Consider the following 13421-nt stretch of genomic DNA (forward strand, 5'->3'; position numbering starts at 1 on the left):
AATTCAGTCGTCATAATGAGTAAAACTGGTAGGTGTTATGATGCTTAGGGTTGTAGAAGTTAGAAGAAATGCTAGTTCTTTCTGATATAAACTGATTGTACTGCCTTCTTATACTCCAAACATAGCTCTTCTAAGCAGGTATATGCCTGGAGTGTGTATATTACAAGCCCACACATTTGCATTGTTCATGGATGCTCACTGTGAAGTGTGGTTTGTTTTCTTGTTCTCCTGGTCTGGTGTTTTGGTGGTTTTATTTCTTTATTTGTTTTTGTGTACTTTTTATAGTTGTTTTTGTTTGTATTTTGTTTTCTTTGTTTTTTATAATTTTTATCAAGGCTTTTTTGAAGCCTTGACTCAGCAAGTGTCTAGAATCATTTACATGATAGGACCTTGTCTGTTGATGATGCTGAAAGCTTGTTCAGAATCATTGTTAAGCTCATCCAAAATAAAAATTTGTATATGAGCCTAGTTTGTCTCTCTAAATGGGGAAAAAATAATAGTGACATTCCATATTTTATACTCCTTTCTTATAATTTTCCCAAGTAAAATTTTAGCACTGAATTTTCTTAATTTTTCAGAAGCAGAGCGCTCTGAGAGGAACACGTTTGCTGAAAGGCTCTCAGCTGTGGAAGCTATTGCAAATGCAATCTCTGTTGTGTCAAGTAATGGTCCAGGAAATAGGGCAGGATCATCAAGCAGCAGGAGGTAAACTGAGTAATGGCTTTCTTCTTGTTTTCTGAATGCTAATTTCTGTATTAATTACCAATCTGTTATTAATTCTTTTCTTCTTAAGAATTGGCCTCTGTTGCTAGCTTAAAATTGGATTTCACTTCTTTAAGCACAAAACTAGAGCTCTAGTGTTTTTTGAACCTTTTTTTGTATGAGAACTAATGGTGGGATATTTCTAAACTAATCCTCTTTTCTGGGGTTCATGCTTTGTCTGTCAGTTGTGAAGTAGAAATGTTCCTCCTTGTGGAGAAAAGGAATTTGAGGATAAGCTTTGGTGTTCTTTACCAAGAAGTATTAAGTATGACAGAACTACTGTGGTGGTGGCCAGGCTTGTTTTAAGAGAATTTCTAAGGGAGATGGTCACTTAAGCAGATGAATAATAGTGAGACCAACAGAACACCACTGGGGAAGAATTTAAGTTGATTCATTTTATTCTATGCAGTCATTAAAAAGAAATTCTATCAAGGCCCATTTTTTTATCCTTTCATTAACCTCTGTTTGTAGTTAGATTTTAAAAAGCAGTAGCAATAAGAGCAAATCCTTGCAAAAGCTTAACACTCCTGGCAATGAGCTTGGGCTAAAAAGAATGTCAGATAGCAGTAAGAATACCCACTGTCTGCAAGAGGCAGTGCTGTGGTGCCTAGGGATGTGTTCTGGGTTCAGATCTGACTTGAGGCGTTGCTGAGTGACTCGTCTTCCAGGGCTAAAACATTTTGGTGCAACAAAATATAAGCAAAAATACCTCTTGGCTCATTCTTACTTATGCTGAAATAAAATGGTGATAAGAGGAATTTAATTTCCTTTTTCAATGTGAATTTTTTCTTAAATGTGTTCTAATTATAAATGAAAATGTTAATATTTCTGCCTTGGTTTTGTATTTAGTTTGAGATTAAGGGAAATGATGAGAAGATCCTTGAGAGCTGCTGGATTGGGCAGACATGAAGCTGGTGCTTCATCAAGTGATCACCAAGACCCAGTTTCTCCACCAATAGCTCCTCCCAGCTGGGTTCCAGATCCTCCTGCAATGGATCCAGGTAAGTCTGCTCATATATCACATTAGACTGTAGAAGGAGAGATTTGATAAAGAATTGATGGCTTTTAAGGTGAATAATAACTTATTTTAGTCTCACACTGTAATCTGTCCAATGCCATTAAGGTAACAAAGTGTTCATTGAGATAACTTGAAGAGTTTACTGAAGACTTAACAGCTGATTTTTAATCCAGAATATGTGTTCTTAATGCTGGTGTCAAACTGCTGGGAAGTCTGCCTTGTAATGCTGAGTTACATTACAGACCTAGGAATGTGGCCGTTTGTGGCAAAGATTGCCAGTTAATACAGAAAACCTGCAGTGTGTTAGACATTGCAGCAAGAGCATATTGTTAGGGATGTTTTTATGTATTGATATACATCCTGCTGTTCTGTTTACTGAAAGATGGTGACATTGATTTTATCCTGGCCCCCGCTGTGGGATCTCTTACCACAGCAGCGACTGGCACCGGCCAAGGACCCAGCACCTCCACAATTCCAGGTGAGGACATCCTGCTTATTTGATTATGCCTTAGAATGGAAATTAGCTCAAAAGCTGTCTTTGCTTGCACAGACTTTCTGCATATGAAAATGCCTCTTAACAGATGAAGATTGGATTGAAGCAGAATCTCTCAAGTGTGCAGAAAGTAAATGAAGCACCGTACTATGTTTATGTAAAAATATACATGGAGAGTGACAAATATGTAAAACTATGGAAATTAGCATGGAATTGGGATTACCCTCTCTATTTCAAATATAATTTGGAACTGAAATTTACAGTACTTCATTGAAGTATTGCTGAAACCACTGAATAGTCAAGTTACCAGTTATTCACCACAGTGAACTACCTGCTTTTAGCAGGTAGTAATTTTTTAAGGAAAAACAGTTTCTCTGCAATTTTTTTTTCTTACTGCAGGTCCTTCTACAGAACCATCTGTAGTGGAATCGAAGGATCGGAAGGCAAATGCTCACTTCATACTGAAATTGCTGTGTGATAGTGTTGTTCTACAGCCTTATCTTCGAGAATTGCTGTCAGCTAAGTAAGGATTTTCATGAGAGTTCTTTTGTAATGTTACACTACCTTAAATCAATTACATAGAAACCTTTTTAAAAAGGTTACATCAAGGCCTGTTAGTTAAAATTGAGAATGTTAGAATATGCTGTGTTGTGCCCTGCCATCCTTTAAAAGTATGTCTGTTTCAGAGGAGTAAAATATACAAGACTGCTTATTCACTCTGTGTTTTTTCTGTTTGTACAAACTCAGTGGTGCTAAGTTTTCGTGTATTTGCATCCTACTTCTCCTGTTACAATGAAAAAACTCGTTGTTCTAACTTGTCTGTTGGGGTTTTTTTTGCCTAGGGATGCGAGAGGCATGACACCATTTATGTCAGCAGTTAGTGGCCGGGCATATCCTGCTGCAATTACAATTCTAGAAACTGCACAGAAGATTGCTAAAGGTACAACAGTTTTAGTGACTGCAGGTGTGGGGCTTCCTTCTAAACTTTGGCATGTGTGCAGAGTCATTACTAACACTATAGATTGCTGCATGTTTTGGAAATTTTGCTATTGTGGATTATCTTTCTCTTTTGCAGTTTGTATATTGCAGTAGATTTCTATGAATATTAGCTTTTGTGTTCTTTATAGTATTTTTGGCATGTCACTGTTTTATAAGTGGATTAAGGTACTATTTTTTGGTAGCACAGTTGTATCACATGGAATTTCTTTGTTGAAATTCAAAAAACCTGCTGTGATACAGTGATATGCCAAGCTAGATCCTGTTCCTGAAAAGGCTTATATACAAACAAATATTTTGTGACTCTCTTGTAATGTTGGTATTTAGTTTTTTGGGAGAAATACGTGAAATTGACTTTAGGGAAAAAACTTAAGCACATTAGACCTTGTCATACCACAGTTCTGTAGGACTTCGTGTGGGACAAGAATACTTCTTTTAATAATATGGTTCATAGTCCTTCAGAATGGTGATTCATTGAATTGACAAAAGTATTAGTGAATTTAAAACTGGGGAAGAGGTAATGGTGGTTTTCAGTCAGGAATTTGCAGGGGCTTCTATAAGAAATAATGTGACAAGCAGAAAGTTTTCTCAAAAAGCTCTAACAGGTTTTATTCAAACTTCTAATGCTGTATGAGATTTTGTAATGGCAAACATCCACCAAGAATGGATTCTTTTGCTGGATATTTTTTGGGGTTTTTTTGGGCGGGGTTGTTTTTAACACTGTTATTCTATTATTTTAGCTGAAGCAACTTCCAGTGAAAAAGAAGATGATGTGTTTATGGGAATGGTTTGTCCTTCTGGTACAAATCCAGATGACTCTCCTTTGTATGTTTTGTGTTGTAATGATACATGCAGTTTTACCTGGACTGGTGCAGAACATATTAACCAAGTAAGTTTTTTCTTTTTTTTTAAGCAAATAGGCATGCGTTTCAGCCATGTATTGTGTTAGTCTACTAATCTGATTTTTAAATTATTAATTGCATTGTTTAAATTTCTGTGACTTTTAAGTCTGGTGTAAGTACTGCCTCCCCAAACTGCTATGTAGTGTCAAAGCTGACTGTATTCCTCACAACATGGTTATTACTGGGTGTGGCTTTTCCCCTGTGGCTAACTTTGGCAGGAATTTTGATGGACATGGCTCTTTGAAATCACTGAATATTCTGAATAACAACTAAGTTTCACTTTCCAGAACTGACCTGCTTCTGAGTTTAGGCATCAATTTAAACAAGTGCAGTTTCATTGTAACCTGAACTAGCATGAGATTGCAAGCACTGTAAGGAAAAAATTATACATAATATTTCCCCCCCCCCCCCCATTTTTTAGGATATATTTGAATGCCGAACATGTGGCCTGTTGGAATCACTTTGTTGTTGCACAGAATGTGCGAGGGTCTGTCACAAAGGACATGACTGCAAGTAAGTATTGTGTTCTATTTCTTAAAATTAAATCAGTATTTTGTGGTTTCCTTTGTTTACTGATGCTTAATAAATTTTTTCATTGTTTGAAGTGTTCCAAACTTAGAGAACAGAAGATAAATGAAATAGTTTTGTATCTACTGTGTAAGATTTACTTAATAGGTCAGAATTGAAAGAGTAACCTGAAGTGGTTTTGTACTTTCCATTTTGTAGTATTTAGAGTAAAAGAGTAATTCTCAAAGTGCATAATATTGTGAGAACATTATATCTAAATAATGCTGTGTTTTCATTTTGGGTGCCCCTCAGTGTTTTATGAATCCTGGTGACAGATCATTCTTAGGAATTTTTGGAAAGAAATGTAGGATATTAATCTTCTAAAAATCAACTGTAACAGAGGGAAAAGTGAGCAAACAATTAAGAAATCTCAGATCAACCTGGCCCAAAGCTTTGAAGCTGTTTGTGTTCTGTGCTGCTGTTGCAGGGTGTAAAAGTTAGAGCATTAATATCCTAGCTATAATGAGCTAACAAATACAATTATAAAGATATTCTCAGCAACATAACAGTTACTGAGATTTTACTGCATGTCATGAGTATTTTCAGCTTAACTTTCTTGGATGGAGGCTGTTTTAGGGACGAATAAATGACCTTGGATGTGTTTTGCTAAGACAGTATGAAAAGCTGTGTAGTTAAACTGCCCTCTTAAGATGAGTGTAGGAAATGTGGATGACAAACATCAAGTGCTGCCACATATAAAACCCATATTTCTCTTTTTTAAGCTAGGTTTTGGCATTTTGCTACTATCAGAAACAAAAAAACTGCAGAAAGAAATCTAAGCATGTAGACTAACACCCTCAGGTTGTGTAGAAAAGATTTGGTATGTTACTGGGCAGTGTTGCAGTTCACCTTTTCTATTTCTTGTAGGCTCAAACGAACATCACCAACAGCCTACTGTGATTGCTGGGAAAAGTGCAAGTGTAAAACACTAATTGCTGGGCAAAAGTCTGCTCGCCTTGATCTCCTTTACCGCCTGCTTACCACCACAAATCTTGTTACCATGCCAAATAGCAGGCAAGTTCATGTTGGCATTGACTAGGGCAGAATTAAAAAAAATTATTTTCTAAATATATGTGGTATATTGTATTTCCACTAACAATTTTTTCATTACAGGGGAGAACATCTGCTGTTGTTTTTAGTACAGACAGTTGCCAGGCAAACTGTAGAACACTGCCAGTACAGACCACCTAGAATCAGGGAAGATCGCAATCGTAAAACTGCAAATCCTGAAGGTAAGAGCTATTTCAGTGAAATAAATGGGAGATTCCATATTGCAGTATCTCTTCCTTATGCTTTCTTGGTTTTTTTGTTTGTTTAATCTTTCTAGATTCTGATATGCCTGATCATGATTTAGAGCCTCCTCGTTTTGCCCAGCTAGCTCTGGAACGTGTTTTACAAGACTGGAATGCACTGAAGTCCATGATCATGTTTGGCTCCCAGGAAAATAAAGACCCGTGTGTATCTACACATAGTTGTTGATGTAAAGTTTGATCTGATACTTGACACCTGCTGGCTTACATACATTTATTTCTTTTCTTTTTGTTTTTTCCAAGTCTTAGTGCAAGCAGTAGAATAGGTCATCTTCTGCCTGAAGAGCAAGTTTACCTTAATCAGCAAAGTGGAACTATTCGCTTGGACTGTTTTACACACTGCCTTATTGTCAAATGTACAGCAGACATTTTGGTAAGCACTCTTAGCCATGTTTTACATAGACTTTCTGGATAATAGGATATTGTAAGGTATCTCAGGTCATTTGTTTGGAAACTAATTTGAAAGTAACTTCAAGTTAATCATGGCTTTGTGAATTTATACTGTTATGACTGTGATCTCCTTTGAGTCTTAATCTCTCTTGTTTGATGCTTCAAAATTGCATGCAACTAATGAGTTGTAATGACCTCTTTCTTCAGCTGTTAGACACTTTGCTGGGTACTCTGGTGAAGGAATTACAGAACAAGTATACACCAGGCCGCAGAGAAGAAGCTATTGCTGTTACAATGAGATTCCTGCGTTCTGTGGCAAGAGTCTTTGTCATTCTTAGTGTGGAGATGGCTTCCTCTAAAAAGAAAAAGTAAGTGGTGAAGATGTATGTTGGTTGTGGTGGTTTTTTTCCTTTATTTACTTTTTTTCCCTATATAATGAGTTGATAAAAATCAACAATAGGCAGAAACATCTGAATTATTTTGTATTCTGTAGGCAGACTTGGAAAGATGCACAATAGCTGCTGGTATGTCATGTAATTTCTTAATGCAATACTTGTTAAACTTACATGTTCATATCAAACTTTTTGTTTATAGTGTATGAGTTTTTGGAAATAGTTTTTCTAAACATATTAAAATTACAGCGTATGGTTGGTTGTCAGTAGTAGATTTAGATATCAAGCCTCAGTCTTGAATTATTGAATGATAAACGTTTTTCACTGACTTGAATAGGTGCATATTGTTTCTATACACACAAATGTATGTATCTCTTGAAAATTATTTTTTGAGAAAAAAATTAGGACAATTAATATTGCCACAAAGTTTTTGGGAAAAAAAATATGTGTTTGACATTTATCTTTCTGTATTTTATCCCTCAGCAATTTTATTCCACAACCAATTGGAAAGTGTAAACGTGTATTTCAGGCATTATTGCCTTATGCTGTTGAAGAGTTGTGCAACGTAGCAGAATCTCTAATTATTCCAGTCAGGATGGGAATTGCGCGTCCTACAGCACCCTTTACCCTTGCTAGCACTAGTATAGATGCCATGCAGGGAAGTGAAGAACTGTTTTCTGTGGAGCCTCTGCCACCCAGACCATCATCTGACCAGTCTAGCAGGTAAAACTTATTAAAGCTTACTATCTGTACTTTTCAAAGACTTCCTAAAGGTGGTTTTATTTTGGAGTTTTTGTAAGCTTTGCATTAAGTGATAACCACAGGTCCAAATCGACTTTTTTTTGAGGATTTATTTTTATATATTTTTCTTTTAAGTTCTAGTCAATCTCAGTCATCCTACATAATAAGGAATCCTCAGCAAAGACGAATCAGCCAGTCACAACCAGTTCGTGGCAGGGATGAAGAACAGGATGATATTGTTTCAGCTGATGTAGAAGAGGTCAGTTTTATTTTTGTACTTTTTTTCTTCTCAATATAGCAGACCTAATACATTAGCCCATGCTTTGACATCTGAATCTGAAGTCTGTGCGTCTGATTTGAAAAAGATATTAAGTAGCACTTCATGAAATCTTACTGTGCTGTAAGCATTTTTAATAGAACTTTGTAATTGTTGTTTTCTATTTTATTTCTCTCTGTTAAAAAAGTTTTAAAGTCTTTCAGCACATGACAGCTATTATGTAGGTTCTGTTAGAGAGCTAGAGGGTGTATCAGGAGATGATAGCAGGTAATACCTCTTCAGTGTTTAGAAGCTAATTTTTGATTTTGTAGTCAGTTTTATCCTTATAGCATTAAAATCTAATATCCAAAGCTGTTTTATTTGTGATTTTTTTTCCCCACAACATTGTAAACTGTACAGCCACGTACAACTACTGTGGCTGTAAATTAATTTTTTGTTCATATCAGCTCAATTTTGAGGTCATCTTCATCTTTCTAAGATGGGGTTTTTTTAAATCAAACTTTGCACTCTGTTTTGGAAAACTCATAGATTCTCTGATATTGAAGATAGTCTGGCATAATATTACCATCTCTTTCCAGGTTGAGGTGGTTGAGGGGGTGGCAGGTGAAGAAGACCATCATGATGAACAGGAAGAACATGGTGAAGAAAATGCTGAAGCAGAAGGACAGCATGATGAACATGATGAAGATGGTATGTATAATGTACATCCTGCACATTTACTGCTTGAGTGAGAAAACTATGCATCAAAAAGAAAAGCATCTTTGGGTCACCAGTGATAATGATTTGGGAGATTTGCAGGAGTAGAGAGAATCGAAGGGTTCCAGACTGTTCATCTTACAGAAGGAGATATATAAAATTAGAGAATACATGTAGTAGGCAACTACATGAACTTTTTCTGGTTGAGTAGAAAATATTAAGTTCCCAAAGGTATCAGATGTTATTATATTCTTGGTTAACAGTGTATTTTACCTTTTGTATTTACTACTGAAAAATGTTGTCGAGGTTGGGCCAGCGTCAAACCATGACAATGGTTGATGTGTTCTCAAAAGCAGTTTGAATCCTGGCAAGCTAATTCTCAAACTAATCACAAAGTGCTAAATTATGATTCAATAATTTGTAGACATAATTAATCAATCCTATATGAAAATGTTTGAAATTATTATGACTTGTCTTGTATTACTTAGTTTGGGGTTAGATGGCCCAAAGCTATGATTTAAAAAAAGTTATCTTCTTTCTGTCTGTGCTTTGTGTTTCCAGTCAATCCATTTACAATATAGTAAATCTGTTTACTGATTTGGTGAATATTCAAACATTTAATTCTTGAAGCTTAAAACTGGAATAGAAGCTGTATATTGAATAAGTTTTTATAGAGTTTTCAAATATCCCTTAAATACTATTGAAACAGCATATGGTAAATTGTCTTAGTACACGTGTATGAAAAGTTGTGGAATGTTGTGGCTGGAGTGACTTATTTTGAATCCTAAAAGCCTTTATTTTCCCTGTGTGTTGAATGTACATGTGCAGTGCAGAGTGAGAATGGGTGGCTAATTGCTGGAAAATAAGAAAACATGCTCCAGGTATTGCTGGGTGTCTGCACTGCTTTTATGACCCCCCCTGCATATCTATTAACTTCTGCTGTAGTAAGAGTATCTGGGTTTGTTTCTGACTTATATGAGTCACCACAGTAATTATAATTTTATCTTCTAAATATGAGATGCTTTGTCCATTGTTTTTATAGGCAGTGATATGGAGTTGGATTTGCTGGCTGCTGCTGAAACAGAAAGTGACAGTGAGAGTAACCACAGTAACCAGGACAATGCCAGTGGGCGCAGAAGTGTTGTCACTGCAGCTACTGCTGGGTCAGAAGCAGGTACACCACATCTTTTTGGGTCTATTCTAGCTGGTTAAATTTAGATATTAGGAGTAAGTACTCTCCTCCTTCCCTAGATTTCCTGCTTTTCCTTTGCTCTAATAGTAAGGTATCGTGCAGACTTTTTGGACAAGGAAATGGATTAAGATGTGACCTACATTTTTTGCTCTTTTGGAGCAGCTGCATGTGTTTGAAATTATCATGTGCTCTTGTGTAGTGAAATTAAATGGTCTCACTTATTTTCAAGTGTAGTAGTTGAAAACAATGGTTTATGGTTTAAATCAATACATAAAACCTGAGCACTCATTGTACAGGTGTTTGAGAGCAACTACCTTACTTTCCAGTTTGGAAACATAATTTTTAGAATTCTTCTCCTAGGGGTAGAATCAGTAAAGTATTTTTAAATCCAGTTACTTCTTAATTTGTATTTTGAAGTGTAAGTAATCATACTGCTTTTTCATTACACCTGTATATAATTAGCAGTATGTTATAATAATAATTTATTAAACCTTTTCAATAGTGGTATTTGAACCTTTTTAGTATAGTGTCATTACTCATGGAAGAAGTCTATGCTGACATGATACACGTATATGTGCACACGTGTGGAGCTGTCAGTTTTTGCTTATTTTTCTCAACAGGTGCTAGCAGTGTTCCAGCATTTTTTTCTGAAGATGACTCTCAGTCAAATGATTCCAGTGACTCTGATAGCAGCAGCAGTCAGAGTGATGACATAGAGCAGGAGACCTTCATGCTTGATGAGCCCCTGGAGCGAACCACAAACAGCTCCCATGCCAATGGAGCCGCGCAGGCTCCCCGTTCCATGCAGTGGGCTGTACGCAACACCCAGAACCAGAGGACTGCCAGCACAGCCCCCTCCAGTACGTCAACCCCAGCAGGCAAGTCTCAGTGAACTGCATGCATGAATGCCAGCTCTGGCTTTGGTCCTTCCTCTGCTTCTGTTTATTCTCTTAAGGATGAAATCTTATCTCTTTGCCGTACTGCTGACCTACCTTGACTGTTAGAGTTCTAGTTTTGAATTTGAAAAAAGGGAAAGATCTGTTGCAGTTAAGATCTGAGTATGCTTACTGTAGTTAGTAATTATTTGCTAGTTACAGTTGTGATGTGAGTAATATTTACAAGTTTATTTCTGTAAATCTTGATCATGAAATCAATCAATACACAAATGACACAGCAAAGATTAAATGAGTTCATTAATGTAATGTTTTCTTTTGTATTTAGCAAGTTCAGCGGGCTTGATTTATATTGATCCCTCAAACCTTCGTCGGAGTGGTACCATCAGTACAAGTGCAGCAGCAGCTGCTGCAGCACTTGAAGCCAGCAATGCAAGCAGCTATTTGACATCTGCGAGCAGCTTAGCAAGAGCATACAGTATTGTGATACGGCAGATATCTGACCTGATGGGTCTGATTCCCAAATACAATCACTTAGTGTACTCCCAGATTCCAGCTGCAGTGAAGCTGACATACCAAGATGCAGTTAACTTGCAGGTAAGAACATGGAAATGTTCATCAAAAAAATGTAATTTCAATACAACTGAGGTTTTTAAGGTAAAATTATAGAATTGCTGAGATTGAAAGTGACCTCTGCATATTGGCTAATCTAAATTTCTTTGAGGGTCAACAGGAGCAGGCTGCTCAGGACTGACTGTTTAGGTTTTGAATATCTCCAAGGATGGAGATTCCACAGCTTCTCTATTAAATATTTGACAGCTCTCACAGTGAAAGAGGATTTTTCTTTTTGAGTTTAAAGGGATGTACCAAGTATTTCAGTCGTTGTCCACTTGTATATTCACTTGGTGTCACTAAGAGTCTGGCTTTGTATACTTCATACCTTTTTGTCAGGTGTTTGTGCACACTGGTAAGATCCTCCTGAGTTTGTTTCTTCAATCTAAAGTATTCCCAGCATTCTCAGCCTCTTCTTATGTTAAGAGAGAGTGTGGGCTAAAGTAACTCTGGTCACTTCTTCAATTGAATTGAATGTATTTCATATACATATATTCTTTCAAAACAAGGAACTTATGTTGATTTTGTTTAAACAATGTCTGACTGGTATGTAATTAATAGTTAAGTGAGAATTGACTAGGGATTTCTGCTAGACGTCTGTTGCCATATTCTAGTTGACATTAACTGTTGAGTCTATATAAGAAGAAAGTTAGTAAGGGCCAAATAATTAAATTAAATTAAAGATTTGTACAGGTAAATGTACTGTTCACTGTCCCTTCCTTCAGGGACACGGTCATTATTTCCATGTTATGCACGTGTTTTTTATACTGTGTTCTTGACTGACTGTTTTTGAAAATTTATGTAAAATGCATCTGTAGAGAAAATACATGTCAGCAGTCTTCCCCTTCATGTATAGACATTAGTTTCAGAGACTGACAAGATTGGAGGGACTCCAATGTGTTTAGAAAGTATGTATCAACTTGTACCTGGGCATAGTGATAGGGTAAAATTGTATAACACAGCTGCAGGAAAGGACTTCTGATTTGGGAGAGGAAGGTTAGAAAGATATTCTGGGATCAAACCCTGGGGTAAACAAACAGGGAAAGAAATAAGAGAGTGTAGTTTTATTATGGAGGAGACTAAAATAATTTTTTGTTCAGGAGATTTTTAATGGGAAAAGTGAACAGGAGATCTGTCCAGCTGAGGCAGCAAGAGGTTTGTATTAGCACAGGAAACTTGAACAGTGGAGGTTTCATTTGGACATAGAAATAAGGTTGAGACAGCATTTTGTTATTTTAGTGCATTAGAAGTGTGAGGGGTATTTTTGAAGACCAGAATGCAGAGGAATGAAGAAAGCAGACTAATGTTGGATCAAAAAAATCCAACAGGTCAGTGGAGTTAGTAGATGATAAGAAAAACAGACTGCAGAGCCAGTAGTGGGAACAGGTGAAGCAAAGATAAGACTAGGAGGTGAGACTTGTGTGTAGACATAGTTCTCTGTGCAGGTCTTAACTTTGTTGTCTTCAGTGAATAATTTGCAAGGGGTGAAGAATGCTACAAGAAAGTCAGGAATTAAGCTCAAATCATCAAGTTGTGCACACCTGGGAGATGCTGAGTGGGGAGGAGTAGAAGAGATGCCCAAAAGAGAGAGAGATGGTGAGAATGCTTTATAGATATCAAAGTGGTAAGCCATGAGAGCTGCATACCACCACCACTGTGCATCAGCAATCTCAAGAGAGCTTTCAGAAACTGATCATCAGTAATTCTTGAGCATGGTTTTACAGCCTGTTTGTAGGGAATCAGGAAGATTTCATTCTTGTCACCTACTCCTATTGTTTGCAAAACCAATTAAATCTCATTTTCTATAGAATTATGTGGAAGAAAAGCTTATTCCTACTTGGAATTGGATGGTCAGTATCATGGACTCTACTGAAGCTCAGCTGCGTTACGGTTCGGCATTATCATCTGCTGGTGATCCTGGGCATCCAAATCATCCTCTCCATGCTTCTCAGAACTCAGCTAGAAGGGAAAGGATGACAGCCCGTGAGGAAGCCAGCTTGAGAACACTTGAAGGAAGAAGGTATGAAAATAGTTTGATTGCTGCATGCAGTATGAATTATCAGTTTTATAGTCAAATCTTATTCACAGACGTCTTAGAAATCTTATTCTGCAGTTCTGGAATGCAGTTGCTGTTTTGATTTAAGTTGGCTTCCTGTGTTGTTGCTACTATTTGGTTTATT

The 13421-nt window shown here is 36.8% G+C and overlaps 1 protein-coding gene across 1 annotated transcript in view; it reads left to right on the forward strand.

The window, feature by feature from the left end:
* Window positions 1-13421, forward strand: part of UBR5 (ubiquitin protein ligase E3 component n-recognin 5) — an 84657-nt gene that overhangs the window by 56777 nt on the left and 14459 nt on the right. Inside the window, exons 22-40 of the mRNA XM_063171566.1 lie at window positions 579-705; window positions 1612-1763; window positions 2163-2258; window positions 2673-2796; window positions 3116-3213; window positions 4010-4158; window positions 4593-4684; window positions 5606-5752; window positions 5852-5970; window positions 6066-6192; window positions 6292-6421; window positions 6646-6806; window positions 7314-7553; window positions 7707-7830; window positions 8427-8538; window positions 9587-9718; window positions 10357-10614; window positions 10958-11226; window positions 13050-13261. Coding sequence (XP_063027636.1) covers window positions 579-705; window positions 1612-1763; window positions 2163-2258; window positions 2673-2796; window positions 3116-3213; window positions 4010-4158; window positions 4593-4684; window positions 5606-5752; window positions 5852-5970; window positions 6066-6192; window positions 6292-6421; window positions 6646-6806; window positions 7314-7553; window positions 7707-7830; window positions 8427-8538; window positions 9587-9718; window positions 10357-10614; window positions 10958-11226; window positions 13050-13261 — 2869 coding nt within the window. The remainder of the gene's footprint in view (window positions 1-578; window positions 706-1611; window positions 1764-2162; window positions 2259-2672; window positions 2797-3115; window positions 3214-4009; window positions 4159-4592; window positions 4685-5605; window positions 5753-5851; window positions 5971-6065; window positions 6193-6291; window positions 6422-6645; window positions 6807-7313; window positions 7554-7706; window positions 7831-8426; window positions 8539-9586; window positions 9719-10356; window positions 10615-10957; window positions 11227-13049; window positions 13262-13421) is intronic.

This window comes from Melospiza melodia, chromosome 1 (genome assembly GCF_035770615.1).
Source record: "Melospiza melodia melodia isolate bMelMel2 chromosome 1, bMelMel2.pri, whole genome shotgun sequence".
Taxonomy (NCBI): Eukaryota; Metazoa; Chordata; class Aves; order Passeriformes; family Passerellidae; genus Melospiza; species Melospiza melodia.